Raw genomic sequence first — 13644 nt, forward strand, 5'->3', positions numbered from 1 at the left:
TACACTTACAAAGTACTTACCACTTCTTGCCCTCAAGGGGCTTCCATTTTAATAGGGGAGGCAACATGTAAGTAACTATGCCCATGTAAGATATATAAGGAACAGATGGAAAGTACTTTATGCTGCTAGTGACAGATTTAGCTAGAAGGGACTCTGAAGGCCATTGAGTCCAATATCCCTCATTTTACAGACAGGGAAGCTGAGGTCCAGAGAGTATACTTAGGCTAGTGACTTGACCAGGGTCACAAAGCTAGTAGTACTGTATCTGAGGAGGGATTTGAACCCAGGTTTTCCCGACTGTAGTGGCCTTTCCATTTCATGTTCTGCTTTTGTTTCTTCCCTCTTCAGGATCTTCCTTTCTACAGGGGCAGGGGAGGAAATCTTAGTGAATGAAATCCTAGATCCCAAAGGATTCCCTAGAGTGAGTGGGATAGGCTGAGCCAGCATCCCTGAATCTCAGAGAAGGAAGGGACCCCCGAGGTTGCCTCATCCAACAGGTCCCTGTGACAGTCGCCCTGGGCTCAGTGACATCCACAGAGGGAAGTGGTCTCTGGCCCATCCAAGTTTTTGATGCCTCTCACCCTTAGGACATCTAGATTTGAACTCCCTCCAATGCCCAGCCCCAGCCCCACCAGTGGTTCCTGACTCTGACCTCTGGGGACGAGGAGAACAAGGCAAGCCCCTTTTCCACTGGACATGCCAGCCCTTGGGATCCTAGATGCCAGCTTGCTCACCTCCGCCCCAAGCCTTCTCTCTTCCAGGATAAACATCCCTCTAATAATAACACCAGCTGACATTTACTCAGAGAGCACTCAAAGATTTCCAAATTGCTTCACATACATTATCTCACTGGAGCCTTCCAACAATTCAATTCAGTATCATGGGGGCTTATTAAGGCTCTGACGGCGTGGCAGGCACCATGCTGGGCCCTGGGGCTGCAGAGGCAGAACAGGGAGGCTGCCACTCCAGCTATCATTATGTCCATTTTACAGGTAAAAAGACTAAGGCTCAAGAAAGTTCAGTGACTCAGCCCGCCAGCGTCAGTGGTGGTGTCAAGTCCAGATCTGATTTCAGTTCAGCGCTATTGCCGAATTAATGTGTCCTCACACTGGCCTCGAGAAAGTGGTTTTGGCCTCAGCATCCTCCTCTGTGAGACTCTGGAGCTGGGCTCTGCACCAGCTCCACTGAACAGGATGGCCTTCTCGCGACAAGCTCCTCACTTCGACACTCACCAACAGGCTGCCCACTGAGCCTTGACTGACACCACCTCCCTCCCTCAGCCTCTGCTCCCCTATGACTGGAGGCCTGGACCCCGGAGGACCAAACTCCTCCCAATGCCCTCCTTCACAGGAGACCAACCCCAGGGCACCTGCCCTCTGCTGGACTCAGCTCCATAGCCCAGCCTCCCATCAGACTGCAAGCTCCCCGAGGGCAGGGACTTCCTCCTTCTTACATAAATCCCCAGCATACAGCCTAGCACTCAGGAGGCTCTTAATTCATGTTGGTTAGAGGCTGCACTGGAGAAGGCCCCTGAGATTCCATCTATAAAGTCAAGTACAACCTATTTGACATCCATGACACCAGGTGCCCACGGAATGGTCCCTGCCTCCAGTGTAGTCCAGAGTATACATGTACACATACATATATACATACATACATGGGAGGGGGGGGAGAGAGAGAGAGAGAGAAAAAGAGAGAGAGAGAGAGAGGGAGGAAAGGGAGGGAGGGGCGGGAGAGTCAGGAACAAACTTTGTTGACCATTCCAATAGATGCTACCCAAAGCTCTATATACTATGAACCTGTGAGCAAAGGAGAGAGGCCAGGGATAGGCCCACTCTGTCTTTAGCCTAGGCCAGAGCCAACTCAATTGATACCAATCAACTGATCAATCAGTAAATATTGAGTCAGCACCTACTTTGCACCAAATCCTGGGGAACAGAGAGACAAAGAAAGTTTCTGCCTCCAAGGAGCTTACATTCTATTGGGGGAGATCACATATAGTCTCATATAAATATATCCAAAATAAACAGTCTGTGTAGAGGAGCTGGGCTTCCAAAGATGGGAACAGGTTTGAAGGGAAGGGGGAGGAAGCCAGGGGCACAGTGGACAAAGGGGTGCAGGCTACTGACGATGGGTGAGCCTGGATAGAGAGGAGCCTTGAGGAGCAGGCAGAGGAGCAATAGGTTTTGGGGAGAGGAGTAAAGGCAGAGAATTTTAGGAATATTAGCTTACAGAATATAGACTGAGACAGGGAGCCTCTGTGAGGGGTCCCCCTCAAGACTCCATTCTGTTTAGTGCAGTCCAACTCTCAACATCTACTTATTGATCACCTTCTGGGTGAATAGCAAGAGATCAGCCCAGAGATAGTGGGGTCCACTAGAGCAGGCCTTGGAGTGGGATACTGAGCCCTTGCCAGAGACCACGGGGTCATAGATTTGGGGCTAGGAGATGAATACTCTACATAAATAAATAACTAGGATGCCCCAAATCAAAGCAAACCCAGGTTTACTTTGCCCATATTTCAAATTAGCTCTGTATAGGCGACCTCCACTGAGTTTCAGAATGTAAGCACCTTGAGGGCAAGGGTTGTTTTCTTTGTTTTTATCCCCAGAACCTAGGACAATGATGGCATACGGCAGGCACGCAGTAAATGGTTATTGAAACAGGATCACCGATCTAGACTTGGAAGGCCCTAAAGAAGCCATCAGGTAGAAATACTCCATTTCATAGATGAGGAAACTGAGGTTCAGAGAGGTTAAATGGTCACAGCAGTAACAAGCAGCAGAGAAGGATTTGAACCCAGGTCTCCTTACTCCAGAGTCAGTCTTAACACTTTGCCTTCCATCTGACTTGAAATGAATGAATGACTAGTTTTGCCATAAGACCGGCAGGTAACTAGTGAAACATTACCATCTATGAAGGCGCACAGTCTGCCTACCAACAGCCTGTATGACCCAGCCCTAGGGGCATGAGAAGCAATATGGAGGGGCAGGCAGGGCACTCAGCGGAAGATCCCCACGGCTACTTAAAGCACACAGAGGGATTCTGAAATGTTATGGAAAACTGGCAGATGCCACAGTGCACAGACCTTGGAAATCAGGTGACAACCAAGCCACCAACCTGTGCCGTCACGTCATACGTCCAGATCAGTCCCAAGTTATTACCTAGAAACTTGCTTTTCTGCAAGATGGGGTGGCAAACCTGTGCCTTGCCTGGGGTGGGTGGGACAGAGGGATCACCAGAACATCGGTTTTAGAGCTCAAAGGGGTCTCGGAAATCATCAAGTATAATGACACTTTCATTTTACAGTTGGGGAAACTGAGGCCCAGAGATGTCAAAGGATTATAGAATCATATCACAGGAGATTCTAGGATCATAGATTAAGAGAAAGAAGGGAGCCCTACAAGGGATCTGAGTTCCCATCCAGCCCCGGACACGTACTAGCTGTGTGACCCTGGGTGAGTCATTAGACTTTGTTTGCCTCAGATTCCTCATCTGTAAAATGGGGATAATAATAGTACCCATCTTTCCAGGGTTGTTGTGAGGATCTGTAAAGTGTATAGCACAATGCCCCCCACACAGTCGGTGTTTAATAAATGCTTGTTCTCCTCCCCTGTGAATATATTTTAAAACATATTTTGATTATGGTATTTCAAGATAATCAGTTTCCTCTGCAATACGATAAAGCTTATTTTGTGCATTTAGGAACACTGCTCAGAGAAGGGGTCTGGGACAAAAACAGATTAAGAGCCCCCAACACATGTAGTCTAAGCCCCCTATTTCACAGGTGAGGAGACGAAAGCCTAGCAACATCACAGGATTCTCAGATAGTAGATGAAGAGACAGAAGGAACCTGGAAGATCATCTTGCCCAATCCCCTCAATTTACAGATGAGAAAACTGAGGCCTGAGGAGGGGGAAGGATTTCTCCCAGGTCACATAGCTAATAAGTTGGAGTGCAGGGATTTGAACTTGGATCCCCTGACTCGAAGGCCAGAAATCCTTCAAGGACACTGTTAGTCACATACCCTAAGAAAAACTAGCAAAGACATCCCTGGCCTCTGGTTCTCATACTATAATTTCTTGACAAATGCCCTGTGCTGGTCCACTGGGGGGCATGTGTCACATCTTATGGGGCTGCCAAGTTTGCAAAGACGGCTTCTTTCTGCCCCAATCAAAGCCTCAGTTTTACCCAGGAAGGGCCCCACCTGGGAGGCAAGACCCCAGTGAGAGAGAAGCCAACATGAAGGTGTATTCTTGACCTTGCTGTGTCAAGGGGCTTGCTTGCTTAGGATGCTGGGTTAAACACTTCCAATAAAGTCTATTCACGGCTTTCACAGATTACATGTGTGTATGTATTTTCCTTTGCAAAGTCAGCAGAGGGCCAAAGGGAGTGGGGAGTCTGGGGATTATTGCAAGTCAAAAAAGAGATCGGACCTTGGGTACATAACCTGTCCACACCCAGACCATGAACAAAGACAAACAGACAAGACTCCCTCAAAATGGATGCTAGGGGATGAGGCTACAAGCCCAGAGTGAGCTCTGGAAATCCAAGAGGGCAGGGCCTCCCCATCACCTCCCTAAGAGAAGCTGGGAAGACCTGGGAGATCATCCAAAGACCTGGAGGGCTGAAGGGGGCCAGCATGGTTAATGACAGAGATGTGAGAAGCCAAAGCAGGTCTCCTGGCTTCCTGTCCCACTCCAGGCTAATGAGGCTCCAGGTAGGTCTGGGATGTGAGGCCCCTGGCACTGTAGCTCAAGTGCTTTTAAGGTGGTGAGGGGGCCTGGCCACTAGCCCTTGGGACGGTCAGCTGAAGGAACAGAGAATGTTTACTAGAGAAAAGAGAAGGCTGGCATCAAGGTTCTGGAAGGGCATCCATAATGGCTCCCTCCCAATCAATGCTGGCTCCCTTCTCCCCCTCTCCTGTGGAAGGGTCAAGGGCTGTTACATGGAAGCAAGAATGAGTTTATTCTGTTTGGCCCTGGAGGGCAGAACTTACAGTAGCAACAGCAGAGGCAGATTTAGGATCCATGGAAAGCAAGAAGGTAGCAAACAAGCATTTATTAAGCACCTACTATATTCCCAACACTGTGAAAAGTGCATTACAAATTCTGGATCCTCCTGGCCTTGTGGGATCCTCCAATATCGCTGGGTCCTCACAACTCTGTGATTATCTCCATTTTACAGATGAGGAAACCAAGGCAGAGGCAAGGTGATTTGCCCAGGGTCACATGGCTTGGTAAGTTATCTGAGGCTGGATTTGAGCTTGGGACGCTCTGACCCCAGACCTGGTCCTGTATCCACTGTGTGGACAGCTGCCAAGCTGTCTTGGAAGAAGCCCACTAAAAACAAGACCTGGGGCAAATACAGGTTTGGATGGTCGTGGCTGCTTGGTCACTTACTTCCTATGTGGTTTGGCTGAGTTCCTCTGCCTTCTGGGCCCCGGTTTCCTCATCTGTACCTGGATATGCACTGGGGCCCCTTCTAGCCATGAGCCCATAACTGCCCATCCCCACGGGCCTTCGGGAAGGGAATGGGGTTTGTGGTCCAGGTGCAGGGTGGCCTCTGAGGTCCCGTGGCTCATCCCCTTGGGGAGGAAGGCCAGGTGGAAGCAGCTTTTGGCCCGCCACCCCCGGATCCAGAGGCTCACCTCGGCAATGTTCACTTGGTCCACGTTGCCGGCTTCAGAGTATTCATTGGCTGATGGCTCAGTGTACAGATTGTCTGTAACACAAAACCAGCCCCCGATGTGACCAGAGGATGCTGGAAGACTCTGGGGGGGGGGGTGTTGGGGTGGGGATCTGGGTCCCACAGCTCCTGCCCCTCCTGCCCCTCCCTCCACCCTCGTTCCCAGGATGGCAGAGCCACTAATGGCCCAGTCATACCAAGGACTGCCGGACTTGTGACCTCACGCAACTCTGCCCATGGGGGAGCAGCGATCACAGGAGCTGAAACAGAAACAGAGAAGAGAGGGAGGAAATGAGTGAGGGAGACAGACAGAGAGACAGAGAAAGATGGGGGGGGACAGGAGAAAGGAGAGAGAGAGAGAGGAGAGAGAAAGAGAAAGAGAGAGGGAGAGAAAGACAGAGAGAGAGAGAGAGAGAGAGAGAGAGAGAGAGAGACAGAGAGAGAGAGAGAGAGAGAGAGAGAGAGAGAGAGAGAGAGAGAGAGAGATGTGAATTCCGGCCTGGCTTCCACCCATCTCCCCCTCACTGTCCAGGCTGAAGGCAGAGGGCACATCTGCTCATTACCATCTGATTCAGGGGTTTCGATCTTGTCCATAAGGTCATCTGAGCTCCATTTGGTGATTTCCTTGGGGAATGGCTCCTCACTGTCAGACAGGTCCTCTGGAGGGGAAAAAAGAGGGAGAGAGAGAAGGGGACAGGTGCATTTATGTCCCACTTGTTCAGAGGTGGTCTGGATGTGAACCCAGGTGACCATCAGTCCATGTACAGAGGACTCTTCTTTAGAACAAAAGAAAGGCTTTTAGCTCAGCACGTGATCATAGACTCAGGGGAGGGAGGGGATAAACATTTATATGGCACCTACTATATGCACTAAGGGCTTTACAATTATTATCTCATTCTTGTCCATGACAACTTGTTGCCTGGTCATTGGTGAGTTTTTTCTTCCATCCAGACACTAGTAACTGTTGAATCTTATTCCAGTCCTCCATGAGAAAATGATGCTAAGGTAGATTTGAAAGAGTCCTGGGTTTTTGTTGTTTTTGTTTGTTAGAAATTATCTTTTGTTCTTAGGCCACCTTCATATCCAAGTCTATCCTTTCCCTGCTCAGAAAGTGATCCCTCTGCCAAACACCATAGCAGGCTCATGGAGTGTCTATTTGGAGCTGCAAGGCACCTCAAGGATCGTCTTGTCCATATTCAAACCCCTCTTTTACTGAATACCTTGTCCAAAGCCCAGAGGCCGGGATTCAAATCCAGGTCCCATGACTCCCTGCATCGCACACGTTACCACTATCTCTCCAATGATCTTTTACTACAATGTGAATCAATGCTCTCATACAGAAGCAGATGTTTGTAAGATAATTAACAACCAGATCAATCAATTAATAAGCAAGTGTTTATGCAATGCCTACAGCTAGGTGGTGCCATAGTGGATAGAACACTGGGCTTGGGATCGGCAAGACCCATTTTCCTGAGTTCAAATTCAGCTTCAGACACTTACTAGCTGGGTGACCCTGGGTAAGTCACTTCATCTTTGTTTGCCTCAGTTTCCTCATCTTTAAAATGAGCTGGAGAAGAAAAATGACAAAACACTCAAGTATCTTTGCCAAGAAAATCCCCAATGGCATCACAAAGAGTCGGATATAATTGGAAAAAAAAGGACTGAATAAATACAATATGCCAGGCACTGTGCTCTAGAGTGTGAGGATCCAAAGACAAAGAATGGAACAGTTCTTGCCCTCAAGGAACTTACATTCTTGAGGGGGAGACAGCATTAACATACAAATGTGTATAAGAAAAAAATATGAATGATAGCATTTATTCATAGTTATAAAGTTTGCAAAAACACTGTAATAATAATATTAAATAAAGCTATGTGCCAGGCATTATTCTAAGTGCTTTACAATCACTATCTAATTTGATCTTCACAACAGCCCTGGGAGGTAGGTGTTATTATTATCCTCATTTTACAGTTGAGAAAACTGAAGCAAACAGATTTAAGTGACTTGCCCAGGGTCACACAGCTATTAAGTATCTGAGGTCAGATTTGAACTCAGGTCTTCTTGACTCAGGGCCCAGAGCTCTCTATCCACTGTGTTCCATTTATTCTAATTCTCTACTCTGTGATTAGGCACCAATCTGCCATAAAGTTTTATTTATTTCCAAGCCATTTCTATTTTGGAAAAAGAAATGTCCAAACTAGCATAGTCCCCCGTGCACCCTCTGACATGACTCACTGCCTTGAGGCATGTACAAGAATCTCAAACAAGGTAAAAAGGTCTAAAAATAGAGCCTGGGTTAACCAAACTTCCCAAAATGAGCAATCAGCAGCCACATCTCAGTCTCCCTCCTCCCCCACTGTCTCAGAGGAATCTGGGGGGTTCCTCCCACATAGTCTGAATTCAGACTGAACAGGTGGCAGTTTGAATTCAGATGGAAGTGGGGCTGACCCTAGATTAATACTTTCTGGGGATAGAAAAAGAGGATTGTCCTTAAGTGAAGGATGCCCTGATCAACACCAGGGTGGGAAAGGCAGTATAGTTTCTGGTTATCATTCTTAATCCATTCACCTGATGAAAGGTCCCTTTCCTTTTGCTCCTGATCTATCCCCTCTATCTTTCCAAGAGGCTTTTCCCAGGAATCTGTAAAGGGCTTTGGAGAGAAATATTATTTCTTAATATTTCTAGAGAAATTATAAAAGCAGATTATATATATATATATATATGCTTCCCCACAGGTATATGGATGTACATATATACATATATATGTGTGTATATGTACACACATGCATATTTTATATACACAGGTATATGTGTGTATAAAAGTGCCAAGTAATTCAAGAAGACGCTAGCAGCCGAGACGAGCTCAAGAAAGGCTTTGTGTACAAAGTGGAGTTCACTGAGCTGAGACTGAAGGAAGCCAGAAATCCTGAGAGCTGGTGGAGAAAACTCTAGTGAGGCAGTAAACACTGATGAAGCACGAAGGCCTGTGCAATAGATATACAAAAAGAGTTAAGAGACAGCCCCTGCCCTCAAGAAGCTCCCACTCTAATGGAGGCATGAAGTGCAGTCCTTGTAAAGACAGAACCAAGAGATAAAACATTGTTCGTGGGGAACGGCAAGATGGGCTGTTTGGTGGGACTGTAGGGTTTGCTAAGGTGGTGTAATGTGTAGAATGGAAGACCTGAGTTCGAATCCAGATTCACACACTTCTTAGCTTTGTGACCTGCCTAACCAAGTCACTAAACCTCTCTCTACCTCAGTTTCCTCAACTGTTCTACAGGGGATAATAACATCGCCTACCTCCCAGGATTGTTATGAGGATCAAATGAGATATCTGTAGAGAACAAACACTTAAAATGCTATGTCAGTGTATTATTACTATTAATAAGGCTAGAAAGATCAGAACCAGATAGTAAATGACTTTAAATATTACTAGAATCAAGGAATTCCTAGAGATTCTTGAATAATGATAGCTAGCATTTATAATGGGCTGCTACGTAGCACAGTGGATAGAGTGCCAGGCCTGGAACCAGGTAAGACCTGAGTTCAAATCCAGCCTCAGCACTGAGCAGCAGTTTACACTAAGGGGTGCGTATCTTGTTACCCTGTCTTAGAGGGGAAGCTGCATGACAGCAGAGGCCATCTCTGTATCCCCTAAGCACTCCATAGTGAATGCTTCATTGAATTTAATTGCTATTCCCGGATTCTAAGTTTCATCCTCCTGTTCCTGACCCAGCCCCAAGGCCACAACTCCAAAGGCCCAGATAGGTTCGGTAAGAAGAAAGCCCAGGAGTCAGAGAGACTGACATCCTGGTGAACCCCCTCTGCCCAGCTGTAGGTAGGGCCAGGACAGGCTTGGCCAGGTGAGGTCCTAGGGCCCTGTGGCAATGTCCTAGGGAGAAGGAAATGTACTTTCATGGGGGCGGCCAGGTGGCACAGTAAGCGCTGGGATCGGTTCTGGTCTCAGATACTTGGCACCCACACAAAAAACAACTGGCCGTGTAACCTTGAGCAAGTTACTTAACTCCAATTGCTTAAAAAAAAAAGACATACTCTCATTCCTTTTCTGGTAACAAACTCTGGCTCTCAGGTTCAAGGCTATGAAGATGGGCCCATTACTACATGGGTGTGGTGGAGAAGCATTTGCTGCCTCATTCATTCTTGGGAGTGGCTACCAATGATGCCACTGCAAGTGCTCAGGGACACTGATTTCTATCATCCTTCCTCCTCCAGGGCCTCTTTTAGCCTGGGGCTTTTGACCAGAGGGTTTTTCCTTCCACTGTGACCCCACCCAAGAATGAGACTAGGTCAAGGGCCAGATTTACCAAGGCTGCCCAGTGGGGCTGGGGGCATGAGCCATCACTTAGTTCTGAGTAATGGGATCCACTCGGGAAGGGTGGGTTCTGGAGGTCAGCCCCCTGGTCTTCTTGGCCTTGCCAAGCTAGCCCATACATAGCTGCCGATGTTCCATTCTTAGCTGGGCCGTTACTCGTATTCAGGGCTGAGGTTCAGTGGTGCCAGGGCCTTGGTTACAAAGCTCCCAGTGTTCAGCACATTGCTTGGCACTGACTGCTTATTGACTGATTCTAGTTCAGCTAATATAGTTCTGCTGGAACCAAGCTGAAGACTGAACATTCCTCATGGTCGATAGAGTGTAAGATCTCAGGGGGCAGGGGACTGTTTCATCTGAAGGTACCCCAGAACCTATAACAGTGCCCAGCACATAGCAGGCCCTTAACAGATACATGCTGACTAACTGGCAACAAGGTGGCCCAGAGGACAGAACACTGGGCCTGGAGTCAGTCATTTCAGTTGCGTCCGACACTTTTGGTTTGCCATTTCCTTCCACAGCTCGTTTTACAGATAAGGAAGCTGAGGCAAACAGGGTGAAGTGATTTGCCCAGGGTCACCCAGCTAGTGAGTGTTTGAGGCTGGATTGAACTCAGGAAGATGAGTCTTCCTTACACCAGAAACACAGGAAGACCCAAGTTCAAGTCTAGCCTCAGACAATTATTAACTGCTGTCTTCCTCACCTTCCTCATCTATAATGGGGGATAATAATAGCTTCTACTTCCCAAAATTGTTGTGAGGATAAAACAAGATAACTATAAAGTGCTTTGCAAATCTTAAAAGTATTATATAAAATGCTAGCTTTTATGGTTAACAATTGATGGGCTTTTATTTTTATTTTATTGCTTTTTGGAGGGCAATTGGGGTTGTGACTTGCCCAAGGTCACACAGCTAGTTTTTGTGTTAAGTGTCTGAGGCCAAATTTGAACTCAGGTCCTCCTGACTCCAGGGCCAGTGCTCTATTCACTGCTCCACCTAGCTGCCCCATGATGGGCTTTATTTCTTCCTGGTAAATGGGCGCCAAGACTGAAGTCTTTCACCTTTCAGGTGTTGTGGACCCCTTGGGTATTATGGCCAGATGTATGGACCCCACTTCATAATTGTGCTTAAAGAAATCATAATTGAAAGGAATATTAAATTTTGGTCAATGGAAACCCAGATGTTATTGTTTTTTCCCACATAAATTCAGGGACCATTTGAAATCTGTCCATAGAGTCTTTGTGGGGAGGGGGCATGGCATCTGGGGAACCAGGTTACGAATCCCTGTTTGAGAAAATGTATGGATCGGTCTTAATTCTTTTTCACAGATTCTCAGAGGTGGAGGAGGGGATCTAAGCTATCAGAAGCCATCTAATCCAACCAGAAGATGAATGTGAGCCTCAGAATGGCCATCAAGGCTCTGCTAAAGGATCTTGGGTCATGAGGGACCCCGCCTCTGCCCTCCCCCACCTCTTGAATGAAGGAATTGTTTTTGTGGACTCTCAATTATTCATTTCCAGGGAAGGGCGACCAAGTCAAACAAGGCTGATCCCTCCCTCTTCCACATGATGGCCCTTGAGATCCTTGAAGGCAGCTGCCTAGCAGTCCTGAAGTGCTTCATTCCCCAGGCTTACCATCTCCAATTCCTTCTTTGATCTTCGATTCAGTTTGGATCTTTGATTGGGGAATGCTTATAGCCCCTCCAGCCCATGATGCACTTGACCACAGTCTTTGATCTGACCCTCTGTTCTCTCACACTCGCATTTTGTTCTAGACTGCCCTGTGGCTGCTGGACAGATGTCTCATATCCCACCCTCGCCCTTCATCAGATGAGAAGCTCCATGATCTCAATGGATCTGTGGGTTTCCCCCAGCGCTGTCTATAAGCAGCAGATGCTGAATAGATGACTCTTGTACATGACTGATATGGAACTATGTTTTGCATAATTTCACGTTGTAACTGATATCACATTGCTTGTCTTCTCAATGGGTGGAAAGGCAGGAAGGAAAGAATTCAAAATCTTTTTTAAAAAGGAATGTTGAAAATAAATAATAAATGTGTTTTAAAAAATTAAAACTTATTGAATAAATGCATTAGGCCTGCAATGAAACTAAGCTAATAAATTATTGAGATGCTGATCTGAGAAGTTAGAAAGGATGGCTGTACCTTGGGGTTAGGAATAATGTGCTGAATGCATGCTGCTGGAAAACATTCTTTACTATCTGTATCCCCAAGTGCCTGGTATAGGGCTTGGCATACAGAAGGTGCTTAATAAATATCTGATTGATTTTTGTGGAAGCACTGGACTGAGGGGGGAAAGTGGTACCCCCTGATTATGGAATGACTAAATAAATACAACTGTTCTGCAGGAAAGGATTAATATGAGTAAGACAGGGGCGGCTAGGTGGCACAGTGAATAGAGAACCTGCCCTGGAGTCAGGAGGACCTGAGTTTAAATCTGACCTCAGACACTTGACACATTAGCCATGTGACTTTGGGCAAGTCACTTAACCCCAACTGCCCTCCAAAAAAAATTATAAAGACAGAGAAGCATAGGAAGATTTATATGAACTGATGCAGAAGGAAGTGAGCATGACCATGAAAACATGATAACCACAGGGTAAATAGAAAGAAAAACAGAAATAAAACAATGAAAACTGCCTGCTGCAAAGTTATAATGAAGCTTGGTCCCAAAGAGGAGATGGGAGATGGCCAAGACTCTATCCATCAAATCCCCATTGTTTTATTTCTGTTGGATATTGGAGTAGTGTGCTTAATTCTGAGGGTTACAGTTCAGGAAGGAAACTGTTAAGCTGGAGTGGGCCCAGAGGATGAATGGCCTTGAGTCCAGGCCAGCGGGATCAGTTAAAGAAACTGGCCTGAGTTATGCAGGAGAAGAGAAGACTCAGCATGAGAAACAATAGCTCTGTAAAGGACTAGAAAAGTTGTCCCATGGAAGACAGACTAATGGACTTGTTCTGCTGGTCCCCTTGGGCAGGACCAGAAGTAGGAGGCAGCGGTGGCAGGGGCAGAATTAGACTTGATGCGAGGACATACTTCCTAACAATTAGAGCCATCCCAAAGGGGTGTGGGTTGTCCCAAGCAGTGGGCAGCTCCCCATCATCTGGGAGTCTTTAAGAAGCCAGATGACCACTGGTTGGAATGCCCATGTGAGATAGAGGATTATTTTTCAGCTATGGGTTATACAAGATGGCTTGAAGTCTAACTTACAGGTATTTAAAGCACCTTCCAGCTCTGACTATGAATAATTGAGAGCTACATGTAAAAAAAGCCAAACAAACAAAAAAACTGATTCCCTAATGGGAGATGATGCCAGAACTGAAGCCAGAGAAGCCCGGGGTCAAAGAAGCCCCTTGCTCACCTCTCTTGGTGTCTGGGATGCTAATAAAATCATTAGTGAAGATACTCTGGATTGGGAACAGAGAGGATCTGGTTCCAATAAATCTGATAAACTGCAAGGAGAGGCAGAGGCAGTGGGAACAGAGCAGCTGGGGATGGCCCCTGCTGACTTCGTCAGCCGACTCTGACAATGTGGAGGCCACAGGCAGGGCCCTGGCAAACATCATGTCAGCACAGTGGTTAGCAGCAGACTTGTGGAGGTGCCT

General features: G+C 46.9%; 1 protein-coding gene across 6 annotated transcripts in view; it reads right to left on the bottom strand.

Annotated features, from left to right (window-relative positions):
• Positions 1 to 13644, bottom strand: part of PITPNM2 (phosphatidylinositol transfer protein membrane associated 2) — a 212667-nt gene that overhangs the window by 36743 nt on the left and 162280 nt on the right. For all 6 annotated transcript variants that reach the window (XM_069081722.1, XM_069081724.1, XM_069081725.1 and 3 more), the window contains 3 exons: positions 6252 to 6347; positions 5886 to 5948; positions 5651 to 5724 (listed from right to left, as the gene is read on the bottom strand). In XM_069081722.1, the coding sequence (XP_068937823.1) occupies positions 5651 to 5724; positions 5886 to 5948; positions 6252 to 6347 (233 nt within the window). The remainder of the gene's footprint in view (positions 1 to 5650; positions 5725 to 5885; positions 5949 to 6251; positions 6348 to 13644) is intronic.

The sequence above is a fragment of the Petaurus breviceps genome, unplaced genomic scaffold (genome assembly GCF_028583685.1).
Source record: "Petaurus breviceps papuanus isolate PSGF00001 unplaced genomic scaffold, PetGlider_PUasm1.0 99, whole genome shotgun sequence".
Taxonomy (NCBI): domain Eukaryota; kingdom Metazoa; phylum Chordata; class Mammalia; order Diprotodontia; family Petauridae; genus Petaurus; species Petaurus breviceps.